This window comes from Echinops telfairi, unplaced genomic scaffold (assembly GCF_000313985.2).
Source record: "Echinops telfairi isolate 266 unplaced genomic scaffold, ASM31398v2 ScPeMD7_7469;HRSCAF=8507_0, whole genome shotgun sequence".
NCBI classification, from domain to species: domain Eukaryota; kingdom Metazoa; phylum Chordata; class Mammalia; order Afrosoricida; family Tenrecidae; genus Echinops; species Echinops telfairi.
This window is the reverse complement of record NW_022111372.1, coordinates 33260498-33279013: the sequence shown is the minus strand read 5'-3', so window position 1 is coordinate 33279013 and position 18516 is coordinate 33260498. Positions and strand designations below refer to the sequence as shown.

The 18516-nt window shown below is 44.5% G+C and overlaps 1 protein-coding gene across 1 annotated transcript in view; it reads left to right on the top strand.

Annotated features, from left to right (window-relative positions):
* The window catches only part of DSCAM (DS cell adhesion molecule), a 617895-nt gene that overhangs the window by 481566 nt on the left and 117813 nt on the right, over positions 1-18516 (top strand). The window contains exons 17-18 of the mRNA XM_045284541.1: positions 7705-7945; positions 9417-9563. Of these exons, the coding sequence (XP_045140476.1) occupies positions 7705-7945; positions 9417-9563 (388 nt within the window). The remainder of the gene's footprint in view (positions 1-7704; positions 7946-9416; positions 9564-18516) is intronic.

Genomic DNA, 18516 nt, shown 5'->3' with positions numbered 1-18516 from the left:
GATATTTGGGGAGGCAGAGAGCATGGTCAACGAGACTTCTTAGGCAAAGTGTCTCCTCAGCATTTTGCAACCCAGATTTAAAATATTATTTAAGATTCATACTTGATATCTTTCCATTCTATTCTTCCTATCCTACTATTAGACCTATTCACATAGTACCACAAAAGCTAGTTATAAATTTTACATGTTTCTCAACTGTTTTCTTTCTAATGCTAGTTAGCTTTGTATTACTCTAATAATGCTTTCGCATTAGGTTATCTTCGCTTACCTGTACCAGAAACCATCTCTATCTAGTTCAGATTTTGCATAAGTAGAGAATTGAGTCTTATCTACCAATCAGTCGACACATGGCTCAAGCAGTTGTGTTTAAGGCGTTATCCCAAATAGTTTTTATGTAAAATATATTAGTTACTGACTTTTAAACTATATGAAGAATACTGTCAAACAAATGGATTAATGTAGAAAATCTGCATTTATGGCTATTTTTAAGAGTACTGTGTTACTTCTTTTGAAGTCAAGTATTCATTTAATCTTAGTACATCCAAAAATTCAAATCTGGCATGTCAGCCTATAATTTATAGATTTTAGCCTATTTATTGCTAATGTTAGAACATTGGTTTGACTTTGTCCTAGAAAATACCATAGTTTTCTTTTTAAAGCAGCTTACTAACTGTTTTAGAGAAGTAAAAATGTCATGTGCATAGTTTGTTTACCACAGCTTTCCAAGCCCAGTGAACAAGTTTTTAAAAAAAGACGTAAAGTTATTTTGGGCTCTTTGATATTATTTATTAGGTTAGTGTTAAATTCTTAGTGTACTGAAGACTAGTGATTAAAATTAAATGCAATTATTAAATAGACTTGGGACAGAATTCCATCTCTACATTTCCCTTAACAAAAGTTGTAACCTCTTGGACTTTCAATTTCATCATTTGGAAAGAGGGGCAATGAAACTGCTTGATGTCAATGGGAAGGCAATTGGGAACATACACATGAATGTGTATGAATATACAATTTAGGGAAAAGCAAGTGTTCAATAAATGATGGTGAGGACAAGTGGTAGTGGTAATTGTGATGACAATTATGTGAGGGGATGTTGGTGGAGATGAGGGTAGTAATAGTGGTAGTGGTGGCAGTGATCAAGGAGGAAGTACTGATCATAGTGACTATGGTGATGGTGATGTTGGTAGTGATGATAAAGGTGGTGGCAAGAAGTGGTTGTGTTGCTGTTGGTGGTAGTAATGCTGGTTCAGTGGAGATGGTGGCAGTGGAGCATATTGATTGGTGATGGTGGTCTTCATAATAATGGTGATGCTATAGACTATTATTGTTCTAGAAGTAGAGAGATAAATAACCTAAACATGATTTCCACTCATGGAAGCAGCTTTCTTGAGCTTTAATTAATATAACATTCCTGTTTGAAAGGTACAATTCACTCCTTGTACAGCCATTGCCATGTTATCCCCTGAATATTTTCACCAGCCCATAAAGAAGCCATACACCCACAAACAGTTCTCCTCTATGCCACCCACACTTCCTCTATCAAATGATTTTAGAACCTCACGGGTGGTGGGCCTAAGGCTCTAGCATTCAAATGTTTCTTATGTACATGAATCACCTACCACTTCTTTCTCCGGTAGGACAATTTATTCTACGTGACACCAATAGAATACGAAAACTTTTAAATAACTCATAAGTCTACCTAGCATATTGCATTTCAGAAGCGAAATAGCAATAAAAACATGAGCGCTCTTATTTGTTCCATTAGATAAATGTGGTTTTTAGCACTATACATTGTATTGCACATCTACAAACAAAGCAAAACACACTCTTATCTTGTTAACAACCAACTGAAGCATAAGCTAAAAAGTAATATTAATAAGAGAGTCATCCACACTGAAAAATATAGTGTTATAAAAAAACAAAAAACCCACAGAATCTGTACATACAAGCTGCATGTTATATTTGTGGTAGAAAGTAAATTAGGAAAAAGCAATGTCCCTAACAATTGGGAAAAGGCTAAATTAAATAAAACATCATCATAATAGAATATGACTCGGAAAGACTGTGGAATAAACATGGGAATATGATCGTGAAAGAAAAGGAAATGAAAAAAAGATACACAGCATGTGTGCAGAATAGGAAGACAACCGTGAGCCAGGGGGTGGACTGTTTTGCTTAGATATCAGAGGGGTCGGTTAGTTAAATAGTCAGCATGTAGGTAGAGGCTGCACAGGAATCATACCCAAATACTCTTAGTGTGAGGCAATAATTCTTCTACAAAACATTTTAGCCAAAGAATCAGATCATCAATGCTAGGTAGCCTTGATGTTGTTGTATTGTTCTTGTTGGCCGAGAGACTGTTCTGACCCTCAGCAGCCCCGTGCACAACAGAGGAAAACACCTCTTGGTCCTGCGCCAGCCTCACAATTGGCTGGTGTTTGAGCCCATCGTGGCTGGACTGTGTCAATCCATTGTGTCCAGGCTCTTCCTCTGTTGAGCTGCCCTTATTCTTTCGTAAAGCTGATGTTCTTCTCTAGCCACTGGCCTCTCCTGACAACATGTCCAAATGCCATTCTAGAACTAGCAGGATTAGAAACATAGTACCAAGAACGTTCTGTTTAGAAGAAAGACGGACACTGCACAGAGCAAAAACACTGCTACGGTCTATCACTGTTAAGTGAGTTAGACTGTGTTCTTACCCATGGAGTTTCCCCTTACCTGTGCAACCCAGATCACAGGCATGATGAAAGCCCAAACCCCAGGAACTCAACATCAGCAAGCAAGCTCTTTGGCTTCCTGGAGAGGATTTAGGTAAAACGGCTGCTCCCTGTAAACATTGCCTAGGGGACATTAACCTCCCTGGTCAACACTTCCCTCATCACCTGATGACAGTGCCCTTTACAGTGACTGAGTTGAGAACTTAGAACGGATTCATGTCTTAGAGCAAGGCACTTGAACAATTAAGGAGAATAAATGACTAATTTTTAAAAATTAATACTTCGGGCACAAGGAGGCACAGTGATTAAGCACACAACTGCAAACTGGAAAGTTGGTGGTGTTAAGCCATCCAGCAGCTCCTCAGAAAAAGAGATGGCGTCGTGCTTATGCATTGGGCTGATAACTGCATGGTCAGTGGTTCGAGCCCACCAGCCATTCTAGAAGAAAGAACAAGCTCAGTGGGGGCCTATGTATTTGCATATGATTGGCAAGTATGGATTCTTACATAGGAATCACTCTTTTTTTTTTTCAATCATTTTACTGGGGGCTCGTACAATTCTTATCACAATCCATACATACATCCAGGAATCACTGTTGATTGGACTAGGAGAAGAAATGGTTTACATGGCTGCTCCCTGCTCTCTGTGCGTCCCGCGCTCATTCAGACTGGCTGCGGAGTCCAGCAGCCGGAACCAGAGTGCCGCCGGCAAGGAAAAACGAGCTGTGGAAATGGAGTGTGGCTTTACTTCTCGTGGGCAAAGCAGCCTAACACCCACACACAGCTCAAGCTCCTAATCCCACCGAGAGACTGCATTGCAGATGGTCGTCATAATTTACTGACTTTATTCATGGGCTTGGCTGCTTCTCTGACTTCTCAAGCTCCAAACCCCCCTCCTGCAGATTCAGCTGCTTTGCAAGGGCTAGCCGCCCCTTGTCCTTTCTCCAGGTGGTGCATCCTGTAACCTCTGCGAGTAGGCTCGCTTCTCCAGGCCGTGCATGCTATAACCTCAGCCAGTAGAGGCTCTGGAGCTCTGGGGGATTGGTGGCTTACGTGCTAGGTTGCTTAACTGCAAGGTCAGCTGCTTTGTAGGAGAAGCCGGCTCCTCCCGTGGCATCTTCCTCTTCACTTCCTTGGGTCCCACCCATTCTTCCAAAGCCACCTGGGTTTGCCTCTTCAAACCACTTCAGCCCACTTTCACGGGCCACTTTCTCCACGCCTGCTGGCCGTCACCTTCCAATACCCGCACGCAGACACTTCACGGCTCTGTATAGTTCCTCAAGTGTTTCAGGCTTTACCCTCTCGATCCAACGGAGCGAGTGGCTCGTTCAGGGCAGAGCAGGGCTTTCAAAGCTCTGAGAGCTCAAGACGATACATATGCGTACATGGATATACATCTACAAGGAGGGCTTTAAACAATTCATGGAAAAATTCCATTATCTTATAATATGTATAGATATGTGTCTACACATAAATATCTTTCGTATTTCGAAACTCATTTTTTAATTTTCATTTTTAATAATTTGATTGGCATAAAAGTCACATATCATACAATTTAATCATTCGATCATATTCAGAATTGTACAGTCATCACCACAATTAATTTGAGAATATTTTCTCCTTTCTCGTACTCATTGTTTGTTAGCTACTTATTTACCCACAGCCTCCCCTGTGATGCACCCAGGTAATTAGTAATCCAGTGTTAGTCCAGGTAGACTAGAGAAATCCAGGGAGACACATATGTGTGTAAAAGAGAACTTCATATCAAAGAGCATTGTACATTAAGAAAATATCCCAGCCCAGTCCAGGTCAAGTCCGTAAGCCCGATATTACCCCATTTTTCGATACTAGTCCATAAATTCCTCTTCAGACTCATGCAGCCATGCAGTGATGCTGAATCAAAGGCCAGTGGGTGGAAAGTCTTACGGATCCAGTGGTGGTGGAAACGTCTTAGCACTGGCGTGGATCTCCAAGTGGCTCCTGCAGCTCTGGGGCTCTGGTTCTATCAGCGTAGCTCCATATGGTCTGTGAACAGGAATGACTTGTAGGGAGTTGAACAGAGAGAGACTGTATGTGGCCTCCAGTGAGCTTTTTATTTCCTTTGTCCCTCCAAATGAGGTCATCAAGCTGAGACCTGATTGACAGGCTAGACTCCACCCCTTCACAAGTTGATAGGAGATTATGTAACTGCCACACTATCTTTAGATTTACCTGTCCTGGATTTCCTTCACATACAGAAAATTGTACAAAACAAAACCAGAAACCAAACCAACAACAACAAAACCAACAGAAGTAACAAAACAGAAAAATCTCAGTCAAAAAGAAAACAGAAAATAATAAAAACGGAAATAACTTTAAAATGGGTCAACCAGGAGATCTAATGATAAGGTGTCACATATATTTTTAGATATACATCCATACATACGTAGACTTACACTCACACATACAGACCAGGGGAAGGCCCTCAAGGAGATGGGTTAGCGCAGTGACTACAACAATGGGATCAGGCATAAGAACAGTGGTGAGAATGGTGCAGGACTGGGCAGTGTTTCCTTCTGTTGTGCACAGGGTTGCTGTGGGTCAGCACTGACTCGATGGCACCTAACAACAAGAGCATACAGACATCTGCACACGTGTGTTTACTGCCCAAAGACCTGCAGAGAACGGACTACTTGTCCATCCCCTGGGGTGGGTCTTAGAGGGAACTGGAGAAGGCTCTGGCTTCTTAAAGGAGTCAACTATGGCGGGCAAAATGCTCTGGCTCTGAATTGGTACACCGTTCTCTCATAGGGTCGCTATGAGCCAGAATCACCCCCAAACGATCCCCAAGGAACATAGGCTGCAGTGCAAGAAGGCCGGTTCCCTGCCAGTCGCTCAGGACCCTTCACATCCTAACTGCCAACTTGGGAATGCCTCTGTCATTGAACGTTCCACTAGAATGTTAGCTCTACGTGGGGTAGAAAGCCTCATTTTTCTTTTCTTCTTAAACTACTTTATTGGGTGCTTTTATAGCTCTTATCATAATCCACCCATCCATCCATTGTGTCAAGCACATTTGTACATGTGTTACCATCATCATTTACAAAACATTTTCTTTCTACTTGAGCCCTTGGTATCGGCTCATTGCTCCCCCCTCCCACCTTCCCTACCCTCCCTCCCACATGAGCCCTTGATAGTTTTTTTTTTCATGTCTTACACTGACCGCTGCCTCTCTTCACCCACTTTTCTGTAGTTCATCCCCCTGGGAGGGGGTTATATGTTAATCATTTTGATTGGTTCTCCCTTTCTCCCCCCACCTTCCCTTCCCCTGCTGGTATTGCTACTTTCATTATTGGTCCTGAGGGGTTTATCTGTCCTGGATTCTCTGTGTTTTGAGCTCTTATCTGTACCTGTGTACATGCTCTGGTCTAGCCAGATTTGTAAGGTAGAATTGGGGTCATGACAGAGGGGTAGGCGGAAGCATTAAAGAACTAGAGGAAAGTTGTGTGCGTCCTCAGTGATATCCTACACCCTGACTGACTCCACTCTTACTTGTGATCATTCTGTGAGGGAATGTTCAATTGTCTACAGATGGGCTTTGGGTCTCCACTCCATTCTCTCCCCCATTCACATCAATATGATATTTTGTTCTGGGTCTTTGATGCCTAATACCTGATCCCATCAGCACACACAGGCTGGTGTGCTTTTACCATGTGGGCTTTGTTTCTTCCCAGCTAGATGGCTGCTTGTTTATCTTCAAGTCTTTAATACCCCAGACACTATATCTTTAGATAGTCGGGCACCATCAACTTTCTTCACCACATTTGTCTTCAGTGATCATGTCAGGAAGGTGAGCATCACAGAATGCCAGATTATTAGAACAAAGTGTTAATACATTGAGGGAGTACTTAAGTAGAGGCCCAATGTCCATCTACTACCTTAATACTTAACATATAAATATATGTACATAGATCTATGCCCCCATCGTTATATATAAATATATTTACATATGTGCATGCCTGTATTTAGACCTTTATAAATGTCCTTTGCCTCCTAGTTCTTTCCTCTATTTCCTTTTATTTTCCTCTTGTCTCACTACCATGTTTGACCTTCATTCGGTTTTCAGTAATTCCTCTCTGCTACATTGCACTTGATCAAATCCCACCAGGCACCCTCACCATCAATTTTAGGTCACTTGTTGTTTCCTTGTCCCTAGGTTTGGTAGCACCCCACTTCTTTCCATCATCTCCCCCTCTCCCAGGTCCCCTTGGCCCTGGAACAGTCAGTCCTGTTGTTTTCTCCTCTCGATTGTTTAATCCCACCTACCTTATCTAGATAGACATGCAAAAACAATAGTATGCACAAAACCAAAACAACAACAACAAAAAACAACAACAAGAGCTCCATGGAGGTCAGAGAGGGACCAGACTTAGAAGCTTCATTATGCAAAGTCACTTCAGGAACACATAAAATCAATGCCTGGAACATATTGAAATAAGCAAGCTCAATACACAGGTATAAAGGAAGAATGGCTTCCCTGTGTGATCATTTTTATGCGTGGAAACACCACACCTCAATATGCCATGTGAAAATGCTTAACCAATCAGAGAAGACGGTGTGGGGAAGAGGCTGAGAAGGGAGGATGAGGCGGCCCTCCAGCGGGGCTACCTGCATCTCAGATATCCACTTACCAGTATGCAGCCTTGCTAATGACTGTCCCTGGGATCCATAGCTGTCAAAGGTGGGTAACAGGACTGTCATCCACTTACAAAAAAAGGTTGTAGTAGGAATTGAATGCATGAGGCAGGTAAAGCAAGAATGAATGCTTGCCAACAGCAAGCACTGTAGGTGAGTTTGCTAGTATGATATCCTTACCACTACTATTATACTTCTTATTTGAATTGATTTCTGTATCTGGAAGAGCCTCACCCTGGGGGTGGGTGTGAATTCATCCCTGTCATACCTCGGGGAATCTTTAGGGTCTTCTTTTCTTTCCTGTTCTTCTTTAGGCTCCCAAGAAACACTTGCAGAATGGAATCATCCGTGGCTACCAAATAGGATACCGAGAGTACAGCACTGGGGGCAACTTCCAGTTCAACATTATCAGTATTGACACCACTGGGGACAGTGAGATTTACACCCTGGACAACCTAAATAAGTTCACCCAGTATGGCCTGGTGGTGCAGGCCTGCAACCGGGCCGGAACGGGACCTTCTTCTCAGGAAATCATCACCACCACCCTCGAGGATGGTAGGTCTTGGCGGGGAGGGGGCCACAGGTCATTGTGCTCCTATGGGACTATTTCTGTGTGGCATGGGGGATCCCTGTAGTCTGGCTCTCTGCAGTGACAAAGGCAACAGGGCCTGCAGGGTCTCTGGAGGGAAAACTCCTCTACTTAACCCAAGGGCTGAATGGATTGGACCCCACCCTTGGCAGAATTTGGCTGCAAAGCCAAAATCCATTCTTGTTCCTTCTTCTATTTCAAGCTTCCCAATAGGGCTTTCCCCTGAATGAAATCAAGCCTTTCTTAATTGCTATACAAGTCTGACTGGAATGCAGAAATCTGATTTTCTAAGAACTTCTCCTAAATCAATGTTAAAAAGTGTTTTCTTTCTGCATTTTTCTATTTTTTAAATTGATTGCTTTATATTATCAAGTATTCTGAGACCCAAGGAAAAGTGAACGATCAGCCTTCCTTGTGCAAATCTTCTAGTGATAGAGTGCCCCCTGGCGGCCATAGGGGATAAAATCCCCCTCGCACTCTGACATGCTAACATGATAAATAAACTACAGAGTACATGGAAAAACAGAGGACTCTGGTGTCTGGAGGTGCAGAGATAAGGCAAGGAAGGTGTTAACTATAGCAAAAAAGAGCAGGTTCTAAGGCAACAAGCTTAGACTATAATCACCTTGTGTGCAATTAGCCACTTGATCATAGGTTTGAGGGAGCAAATTATGATTTATATCTACAATTTTGGATCATTATCCTAGGAAGAGAAGGCTTAGATAAGCAGAAGCCCAATGACTGGAGTTTTCTTTTCATTTTACTATCTTTGCAAGAGTGGTCCGATGTGCCTTTTGTTTCTACTGCAACACTCATTTTTCATTAAGAGACATGCTCTCAGCCACAGTGCTCAAGGTGTGCACAAACTCGGTGGTACAATTGGCCCAGTCATCTTCTGACTTGTCTCTTAGTCCATTGCTTCTCTTTCCTCTGATGAAACGTTCTAATCTTGAAAGGGGCAATGGTAGGAAAGGGCCAGTGAAGGTGTTTGGATGACGTTTCTGCTCTTCAGCACTTTCAATAGCTAGACTCCTAGACAATACTATTAAAATAGTAGCTTAGAAACTACCATTTTAATCCAAAAACAAGCCAGGCAATCAATGGCCCTTTACTCCCTCCATCTGATCAGAAATGCACTCACCTGGTTAAAATGAAGAAAGGCTAATGAGCGGTAAATCAGCAAAGGTGGAAGGAGAAGTTATGGAAATCCAGTAGGGCCTAAGCATAAACTCAAGATCTTTAATGAGCTAATAAATGTGTGCATGAGTGATTGGCACTTGGATTTTTGTGGTGGTGGTTGTTATTTTTTTGTTTGGGGGATTGAGGACAAATTTTAGTGTAGCTTGAACACTGATACTGTAAATGACGTGTCTTCAGTATTACTTTGACAGATAACACCACCCACGGTTACTACAGATTCTAATGATTTCATTTCAGTGCCCAGTTACCCCCCTGAAAATGTCCAAGCCATAGCAACATCACCAGAAAGCATATCAATATCCTGGTCCACACTTTCCAAAGAAGCCTTGAATGGAATTCTCCAGGGGTTCCGGGTCATTTACTGGGCCAACCTCATGGACGGAGGTAAGCGCGCTAAACTAGGGTTTTCAGTTTGTCCCTCAGAAAACACAGTGGGATTTGCAGACCCCATTCCTACTGTGGGGCCCAGGACAAATAGGCACCATCCTCTTTTCCCCATGCTATTTTGTTTGATGCCTCATCCAACAGGATAACAGGCACATTTATGGTCGCTGTACTCTGCTGCTCTGGAGTAGGCCCCCAACTCCTGGTGTGCATATGGGTCAGAGTAGAACTGTGCTCTGTACGATTTTCAAAGACTGATTCTCAGGAGTAGACTCACTGCCGGGCCGCTTTTTTACAATAGACATCTGGGTGGACTTGAACCTCCAACCTTTGAGTTCGCTGCAAGTACATTAACCGTTTGTGCAGCTCAGGAATAACAGGTATATAGAAGCTCTGTCAAATATTCTACGCTGCCAAAGAAAGAACTCAAGTGTAGGCGAGGGGCGGTCCTTGAGAAAGCGTGGACTAGGAGCTTTCCTAATTGGGTGTGTCTATCTATGTATTTGGGACATGTCACTATGAGACAGCAGTCCCTGGAGAAGGACATAATGCTTGGTGAAGTACGCAGGAAGCCTCAATGAGCCGGACTGATACTAGTGGCTGCACCGATAGGCTCCGACATGGCAGCAGGTGTGACAATGGTGCAGAAGCAGGCTACAGTCCCTTCTGATGGGTCACTATGCATTGGGTCAACTCAACGGCACCCCAGAGCAACACCATCCATGCCAAGACATCGCACTTGGGCACTGCCGCCAACAAAACCACCTGAGCCAATGTCTACAAAGGGTTACATCTAAATCCTGCAAGATTGTCCTCTTCTGTTCCCCCGAAAGGAACTTTGCCGAGAAACGTCTTAAGGTCCTGCATTTGGACTGAGACTACAGGCCTGGGGACTGAGCCGTCATGCCAGGACTCCTGCAGGAAGCAGGGCTACTCCCCTGGAGGAACTGAGGAGTGTCTTATACCTTCCTTTTATCTGCTTTCTCTTCCTTCTTCTCCTTTATTTCCTTTCTTCCTCTTTTCCCCTTTTCATGATTTTTTTTTTGTTTGTTTCTTTGTTGTGGTTGCCTTCTTTCAAAATGTAGGGCAGAATCCTACTGCTTGTTTGGGCAAGACTTTGGGTAGGTAGAGCCCACTCGAATGGCAGCTAGCCTAGGGCCCCTTTTTCCTTAGAGAACATCCCTCACGGCGTTTGGGGCTTTCACGTTGTGCATGTCGCCGAAGCTTCCCTCCTGGAACTCTGTAGTGTGGCCAATGCCTGGCAGGACAGGCCTCCCAAAGTTAGCCCTGCCAGCGTCCTTCCCTGCTGTCAGTCGCCTAGCTTCCTCCTGCACCTTCTGTACCTGGCCAGGCTCCTCCTCCGGTTTGGTGATTCTACCAGCCCATGTGATCATGGGGGGACTCCAGTGGGTGATCTCCGACTTTGTGTGAGCACAACTTGTCCCAAACCAACCCCATCCTTCCTTAGGACCACGTGGAGTGGTTCTGCAAACAGATCCCCATCTACACACTCGTTACTGGAACACACATGGCTCATTCAAACACAAAGTGGACCTCAGAGATGGTAGGAGCTGCCAATGATTGGGCCTCAGGTTGTGGTGGCCATGTCTTTCCCAATGAATTCTCTCCTCTTTCCCCCCAGGAGATTCTGTTCTTATCTGTCACCCAACACTTTAACGGCTGTGCTGGGTGCTGTTGCAGGAGCAAGCAGCAACAACAAATATGCTAGTTACACTTGTTGTTGTTATAACAGTCTGTGAATAAAGGAAGGAAGAAACATTTGCAAAATAACTGCAACTTGTCAAGTAAATACTGGTGTTCAAGACTTAGCTGTTCACGTCTGCAGCCAGAACTGCCTCCCAGGCACAAGGGCCGGGCCTGCTTCTTGATTCAAATCCAGACCTTCTCAATGGAGCGTAGCGCTGGAGGCACGCTGTAACTACCCACCCATCCTTCCCCTGAATGACATGCTAGCTAACGGAGCAGCTCCTCTCTGCTGGATGGCACCAGGCAGAGAGGGTGTGGTTTCCACCTGGATGGAGAGTCACATTAGGCAGAGTAAGAGAAGCTGATACGTATAAGCCAAATGTGAAATTGGGTTTCATAGCCCTATTGGGCGACCCCATAGATCTGTGGTTCTCAACCTTCCTAATACCATGACCCTTTAATACAGTTCCTCATGCTGTGCTGACCCCCAACCATAAAATTATTTTTGTTGGTACTTCATAACTGTAATGTTGCTACTGTTATGAATCGGGTCACCCCTATAAAAGGGTTGTTCGACCCCCAAAAGGGTTGCGACCCACAGGTTGAGAACCGCTGCCCTAGATGTACAGTTTCAACTTGATGATTCCTTAACAACTTTACATCACCACCACCACCCCAATCAAATAAACAGCTTTAAACACACACACACACACACACACACACACACAGATATATAGAGCAATGAATATTTGAAAAAGTGATCTATTTCATTGATAGCCTACCATTAGGGTACCAGTACATAGGGTGGGTTCTTTAGAGGAGTAATAATCAGTAATACTTGCATGTGTTGTAAACAAAAAGAGATGATATTTATATCAAGAAATGATTTATACCGTCATAGAAATAGGTATGTCCATTCTGATTCAAGGGAGGCTTCTCCTGACTCATGGAAGCAGGACGATGAAGCCGAGGCTGGTGGATGCAGAGGCCTGAAGTCAGCCTAATGCATCCGCCCCTGACAGCTCCTGGGACTGGCAGAAAGCACAGCAGGAGAGGGAGGAACCAGATGCAGGATCCAGCTCTGGCAGAAGGCATGGGGCCAAGGAAGAGCTGACTGCTCAGTCTCTCTCTCTTATATGAAAAGCCTGTGACACCAAGGGGTGTCATCAGGCTGACACCCATGTGACAGGTTGGACTCCACCCTTGCCCTTACCCAGGAGTGTCTAGTTGACGTAATTCCTAATCATTACAGTTCATGTATTTGTTCTGGTTAACTACTTCTCCTCGTAATTAAAAACATTCTGCTTCCTGACATGCTCAGTACAGGCAATCTTACACTAAAATAATCCCTCGTGTACGTGTGGGAAATAAGTATCCAGACTCCAGAAGGGGTTATGCATCCACATCATTCATCTTTTGCAACGCCCTGGTGGTGCAATGGTTAAGCTCTCACTCACTAACCACAAGGTTGGCAGTTCAAACCCACCATCTGCTCCACAGGAGACTGTGGCATCTGCTTCTATGAAGATGATAGCCTTTGAAGCCCTATGAGGCAATCCTCTGCCCTATAATCTCACGTAAATCCGAGTCCATTCAGCGGCAGCGAATTTGGGGTTTCCTTGATCATGTTTTCATAAATCTCAGATCGACTCATCATGCCTATTAGCCTCCAGCTCCTCAGGTGGGTGATGTCATTGGCATGGCTCCGCCAACTATGCCTTCACAAGCGGAAGCGCCCAGAAACATAAGGTTCTCTACAGAGCGTACTTGAAACTGTATGCAGATCCAAGAGATAGTGTCCATACTCGGGCACAGTGTGGCTTGATGCGTTAATCATGCTTTACATGCAATATGCACTTCTACTGGGTTCAACATTTAATAAAGAAATCCTCAAAAACCCAAACTTTCTTATAAACAGCCACTTTGCTACCTCTACAAGAGAGCCTTTGCAAATGAGCAGGTGATTGCATGCAATCAGACCCCTGAGAGCACCACAGGGAGGTATTGAGCTGCCAACTGCAAGGCCCTTGGGTCAAACCCCACCAGCAGCTCTATGGGAGCAAGATGAAGCTGTCTGCAGAAAGCTTGGGTAGGCTCACAAGGAGCCAGACTTGCTGGCCGTGGGGCAGTGGGTTCGTTTGGGGGTGGGGTGGATATTGAGGTGGGTCAAGTGATTGCTGGGTGCAGAAGACCCCCACGAGTCACCTTTAGGCAGTGTCTGCAAAGTTTGGTGCCTGCAGATTTTACATGATTTCAGCAGTGACAGTATTAGAACTCTCTGGTGAGAAATACCTTGGTCCTTGGCTTCTCATGAGAAAGAATTCTCACCGAAGCCTGGACTGAGATCCAAGTGGGGGTTTGTAAAGGATAAACTTCAGGGTTTACAGTTAACAGAACACAGGACTGCACCCCCACACACACGTGGGTTCCTGGGGGGGGGGGAGACACCACAGCACTGCTGAGCAGAAGGCGGGAGCAGCAGGAAAGAGAGGGTGGTGGTCTTCTCCAGGTTCAGGCTTTTTAGGACCTTCAGCTGGGAGGCGTGGTCAACAATACTGGTTGACCCCATTGGCTGAATTAAATCCACCTGGCCTAGATTAGGGCAATCCAGGTGTACCGCCCACCTAGGTGTTACACACACCCCTCCCCTCCCCACCCCATTTAGAGGCCTGAATTAGCCTTGCCCTTTAGCCCTTATTGGCTTCCAGCCTCCTGTAGGGGGCCCCTTGGCATGGAGAGGAACAGCCCCATATCTTGCTACCTAACAACAGTAAATGAGTGTAAAGAACGCTACCTGCTCACGATTGATCAGCATCACAGACGCATCCTCTCTCAGACCTCCAGGAAGCAGAATGAATTACAGATCGTTACTACTCCCAAGATTGGCTGTGCACCAAGTACTCTCAGAAATAGATGTAAGAAGACACTTTGTCATTGTTAGTGTCATCAGCTATGGTAAAACAGGCTAACATATTTGATAGGAGAGATTCAATTTTAAAACTCTGGAGAAATGTATGCATATTTTGTCCCTATCAAAAAGTTAAATTATTTTTAAGAGCTGCCAGCAACTCTTCCCCTGCAATTGTTAGGCCCGCTGTGCATTTTGAAAGCTCACCATTTCCATCTGCATCTGAGGTACTTAGCACATTTTGTTGTTTTATTTCCTCTGAGACAAAGACAGTTGGTTCTGAAAAGAAGCAACATTTCGGTGTCAGCTAGCTGTGAATGGATGTATGTGTGCTGGTCAGGTCTGCCTCAGAAAAGTTCATTCCACCCACACTTTACTTTGTTTTGTTTTCTGCCTTGAAACATTTTGAGAATGAGATGGCATGTGAATAAGAACATCAAATATTTTGTTTTAGAAGCTTTCCATTTTTGTAAAACAAACTAACTTCAAAATGGGGGGTTGTTGCCCATTTGTGTTTGTTATTTTGTGAAATTCCTGTTACTATCCATTTCCTGTTTTTCAATTGAGATCCTCGCTTTTATTTTTTTTCTTGTTAAGCTGTAGGATATATTTCTATAGTCTTGATATCAAACCCTTATCAGACATACGACTCTTAAATATTTTACCCCAATCTACAAATCTCTTAGTGTTGTTTGTTGAGAGAGTTATTTGATGCGCATCTCCTTTTGATCAAGTTTGTACATTTTGACTCAGTCAGATTTGTCCATTTTGTCTTAATTTGCATGCTTTCATCATTCCTAGGAACCTGTTATTTTTTTAATGTTAGCAGTTTTGTGATGTTTAATCCACATATCCTACAATTCAATGGTTTGAATATATTATAAAGAGTTACGTGATTATCAACACAGTTTTAGAACATTTTCATCTTTCTGGTACTCATTATTAGCTTCCCGTTTCCCCGCCACCTCCCCTGACCTAACCCTAGGAAACTATGAATCCAGTTACTGTCTCAGGAGATTCACCCTCCTGAAGCTCGCAGGCTCCGAACAATTCTATAGGACAGAGTAGAGAGTTTATGACACGAACTCTGTACAGGAGTGGAAAGTTCTCCCCCTCCCTCCCATGGAGCAGCAGCTGATGGTTTAGAACTGCTGACCTAGTGGTAAGCAGCTCAACACATAACTACTGCACCACCTATGAAGCGGCATCGACTCAATGACAGGGAGTTTGATTTGGGCTGGATTCCATATGAGGAAACAAGCGAACACAGTAACAAAGTAAATCCCTGCTCAGAGAAAACAGAAGATAATAAAAACTAGAACACGTGTTAAATGGGCAAAAAGGGACCACCCATGATAAGGTGTTACGTTTTACTAAATTTAACCTACCTACACCTGTGGTTGTTCTCATGTACATTTTAATAACATTCTTGAAGCTATTGGTCCCTGAAGCACCCACAACACTTTGTGCTAAACCACTAACATAAAGGTCAGTGGCTGTCACCACACAGCAGCATCATGGAGGAAAGCCTGGGGATCGGCTCATAGCGACCCTCTAGGACAGACTAGAACTGCCCCTGTGGCCTCCCAAGACCTAACTCTCTCTGGGAGTAGATAATCCCCATCTTTCCCCCAGGGAGCAGGAGAAAAGAAGCCCCGGTGGTGGAGTGGGGTACCCATTGAGCTGGTAACTACAAGGTCAGTGGTTTGAACCCACCTGTCACTCCACGGAAGGATGATGAGGCTGCCGGCTCCCCTGAACAGAAGCTAACATAGCAGAAAGACGGTCCACGAGCATTGCAGAAACACACCATTCCCCAAGGTCATTAAAACCACATGCATAGCAGGGAGGGTTTACAACACACATTTTAGGAGGACGTGACTTAAACCATAATAACTATGATAGTTGGCCTGCCTCCTGTTTGTGGTCCAGGACATGACCCACACATGACCCTCTTAGTGCCTCCCTCTCCACTTCTCTCACAACTCTTGCCATAAACAAGAGCCGACTAAACATTTTCACCACCAAACAAAACGAAACAGAAAGTCTACTGCTAGTGAGTTGATTCTGACTCATAAAGACCCTTTAAGACAAGTAGAACTGGATTTCCTAGGCTGGGGTGTGGTGGTGTAGTGGCTACACATTGGGTTATGATTGAGATCCACATGGTTGGCAGTTCGAAACCACCACCTGCTTCATGAGAGAAAGATGGAATGGTCTATTCTCGTGACCAGTGTGAACAGTTAAAGTCTCGGAAACCCGTTGGAGGGTTGCTGTCAGTCAGCATCAACTCGATGGCAATGAGGGGGTCAGTCTTTGGGACAGTCGAAAGCCTCATCTTTCTCCTGAGAAGCAGCTGATTGGTTCAGGCGGTTTACCTTACACTTAGCAGCCCAACGGTAACCACAAGACCCCCTGGGGATCCTTCAGCCTGGCCTGCTCCGGGCTTACTGTCAATTCTACTTTTCTGCTCCAGTCAGTTCCACTTTGGTGCTTGGGGTGACAAGCACACACAGATACATGAAGAATGTGCTGGGATCATCCCAATCACAAACCAGGTGGCCGCTCATCTCCGAACTTGTAGGCAGTGCCCTGGCAGGAGGTAGGGGAAGAAAGGCGGAGAGGAGAAAGTCCATTGAGTCTGCCCACCACATCTGCTGTGGACTCTCCGTCTCGGTTTCTCTTCCGTCTTTCACTGGGGGACCAGTGATAGAAGGGCTCTGAGCACGGCTCTGGACTGGACTCCAGGCCATGGTACCCGGCTCGATGGCCATGCTGCCAGGAACCCTGCTAGGTTCTCAGACGTTGGGCCTTTGCTCTCACTAGCAACGGATCCGTACACTAGTCTCTGTTTCCTCACCCATAAAACTGATCGGTTGAGGCAGTAATGGGACCATTGTGTGGGCGAAGTGAGTTAATAATTATGCTTAGAGCGGTACAGGCCCCTCAGTCAGCCGGCACAGAGAGAGACCAACAGGTTCCACTGATAACTTTCTAAATGTTTCCCAAGGTGGTCTTTACCAGAGGCAACTCCTCAGCGAGGACTCTCTCCTGGAGCCATGCCTCCCGTCTCAAAACTTCCGGGAACGAGACACATGGCACCTGGTGTCCCTGCAAACAGCCAGGCTTCCCTATCTGTGACCCCCGGTCAAGCCCCGCTATCAGCTCCCTTGGACTCTCTCCTTACTCTGACCTTGTCCAACAGGTGACAGGTTTGAAAACTTCAGGGTCCAAACACCCATGCAGTTATAACATCATTTCTAAGTTTTCTACAATTGCCACGTGGAATATATATGCCAAAGATGGAAGATCATAATGTTCTACCTTGAGATATTATTAGCTGATCCTACTGCAGAGGACGAAGCACTTTTAGATAACACCACGTTTCTCGCATGTCAGCTTGTCATTTCACCAACCATGCTGAGAGAGGTTCACCCCAGGGAAAGGGAGCAGTTTGTCAAGCCATCTCATCTTGGCTTCAATTTTGAGAAGTTAGGTACTTAAAAATACATGCATGCTAAAGAAGTAGAGTTCATTTTGAAAAGAAAGAACCTCACCTTGCAAAGCTTCCTAATGAAGAGCTAGTTGTCTTGAGTCAAATCAAACGCAAAGCCAGCCCATTGTGCAGAGTAGAACTGTGCTCCAAAGATTTTCAATGGCAAAATGTGCTTCAGTAGACCGCCAGGCCTTTATTCTGAGGGCCCTCTAGGTGAACTCGATCTTCTATCCATTCAGTTAGCAGCAGAACAAGTTAACCATATACATCCTGCAAGCCGAATGAGTAGTTAAAGAATTATATTTACATAGTAAGTGATATAGGGTCCTAGATTTCTTGGCACTGGAGTGTGGAGGGATATGATTGATTAACAACGGTTGAGTTATCGCCATGGTACTAGCATTGGTTTTATCACACTTAAAACTAAAACAAATGAAAAACCCCACTGCCATTAAACTGATTCCAACTCACGTCAACCCTATAGGACATAGTAGAATTGTCTGGGAGCAAAAAGTAGCGTTGCTGGTGAGTTTGAACTGCTGGCCTTGCAGTTAGCAGTCCAATGTCTACCTTCATTTGGAGTGAATTGCTCTGTTTTTCTTTTCTTCTTTCTTTTTTAATCGTTTAATTAGGGGCTCATACAACTCTTATCACTATCCATACATACATCAATTGTGTAAAGCACATTTGTACATTCATCGCCCTCATCATTCTCAAAACATTTCCTCTCCACTTAAGCCCCTGGCATCGGGTCCTCATTTTTCCCCTCCCTCCCCACTCCCCCCTCCCTCATGAACCCTTGATAATTTATAATTTATTATTTTGTCATATCTTGCCCTGTC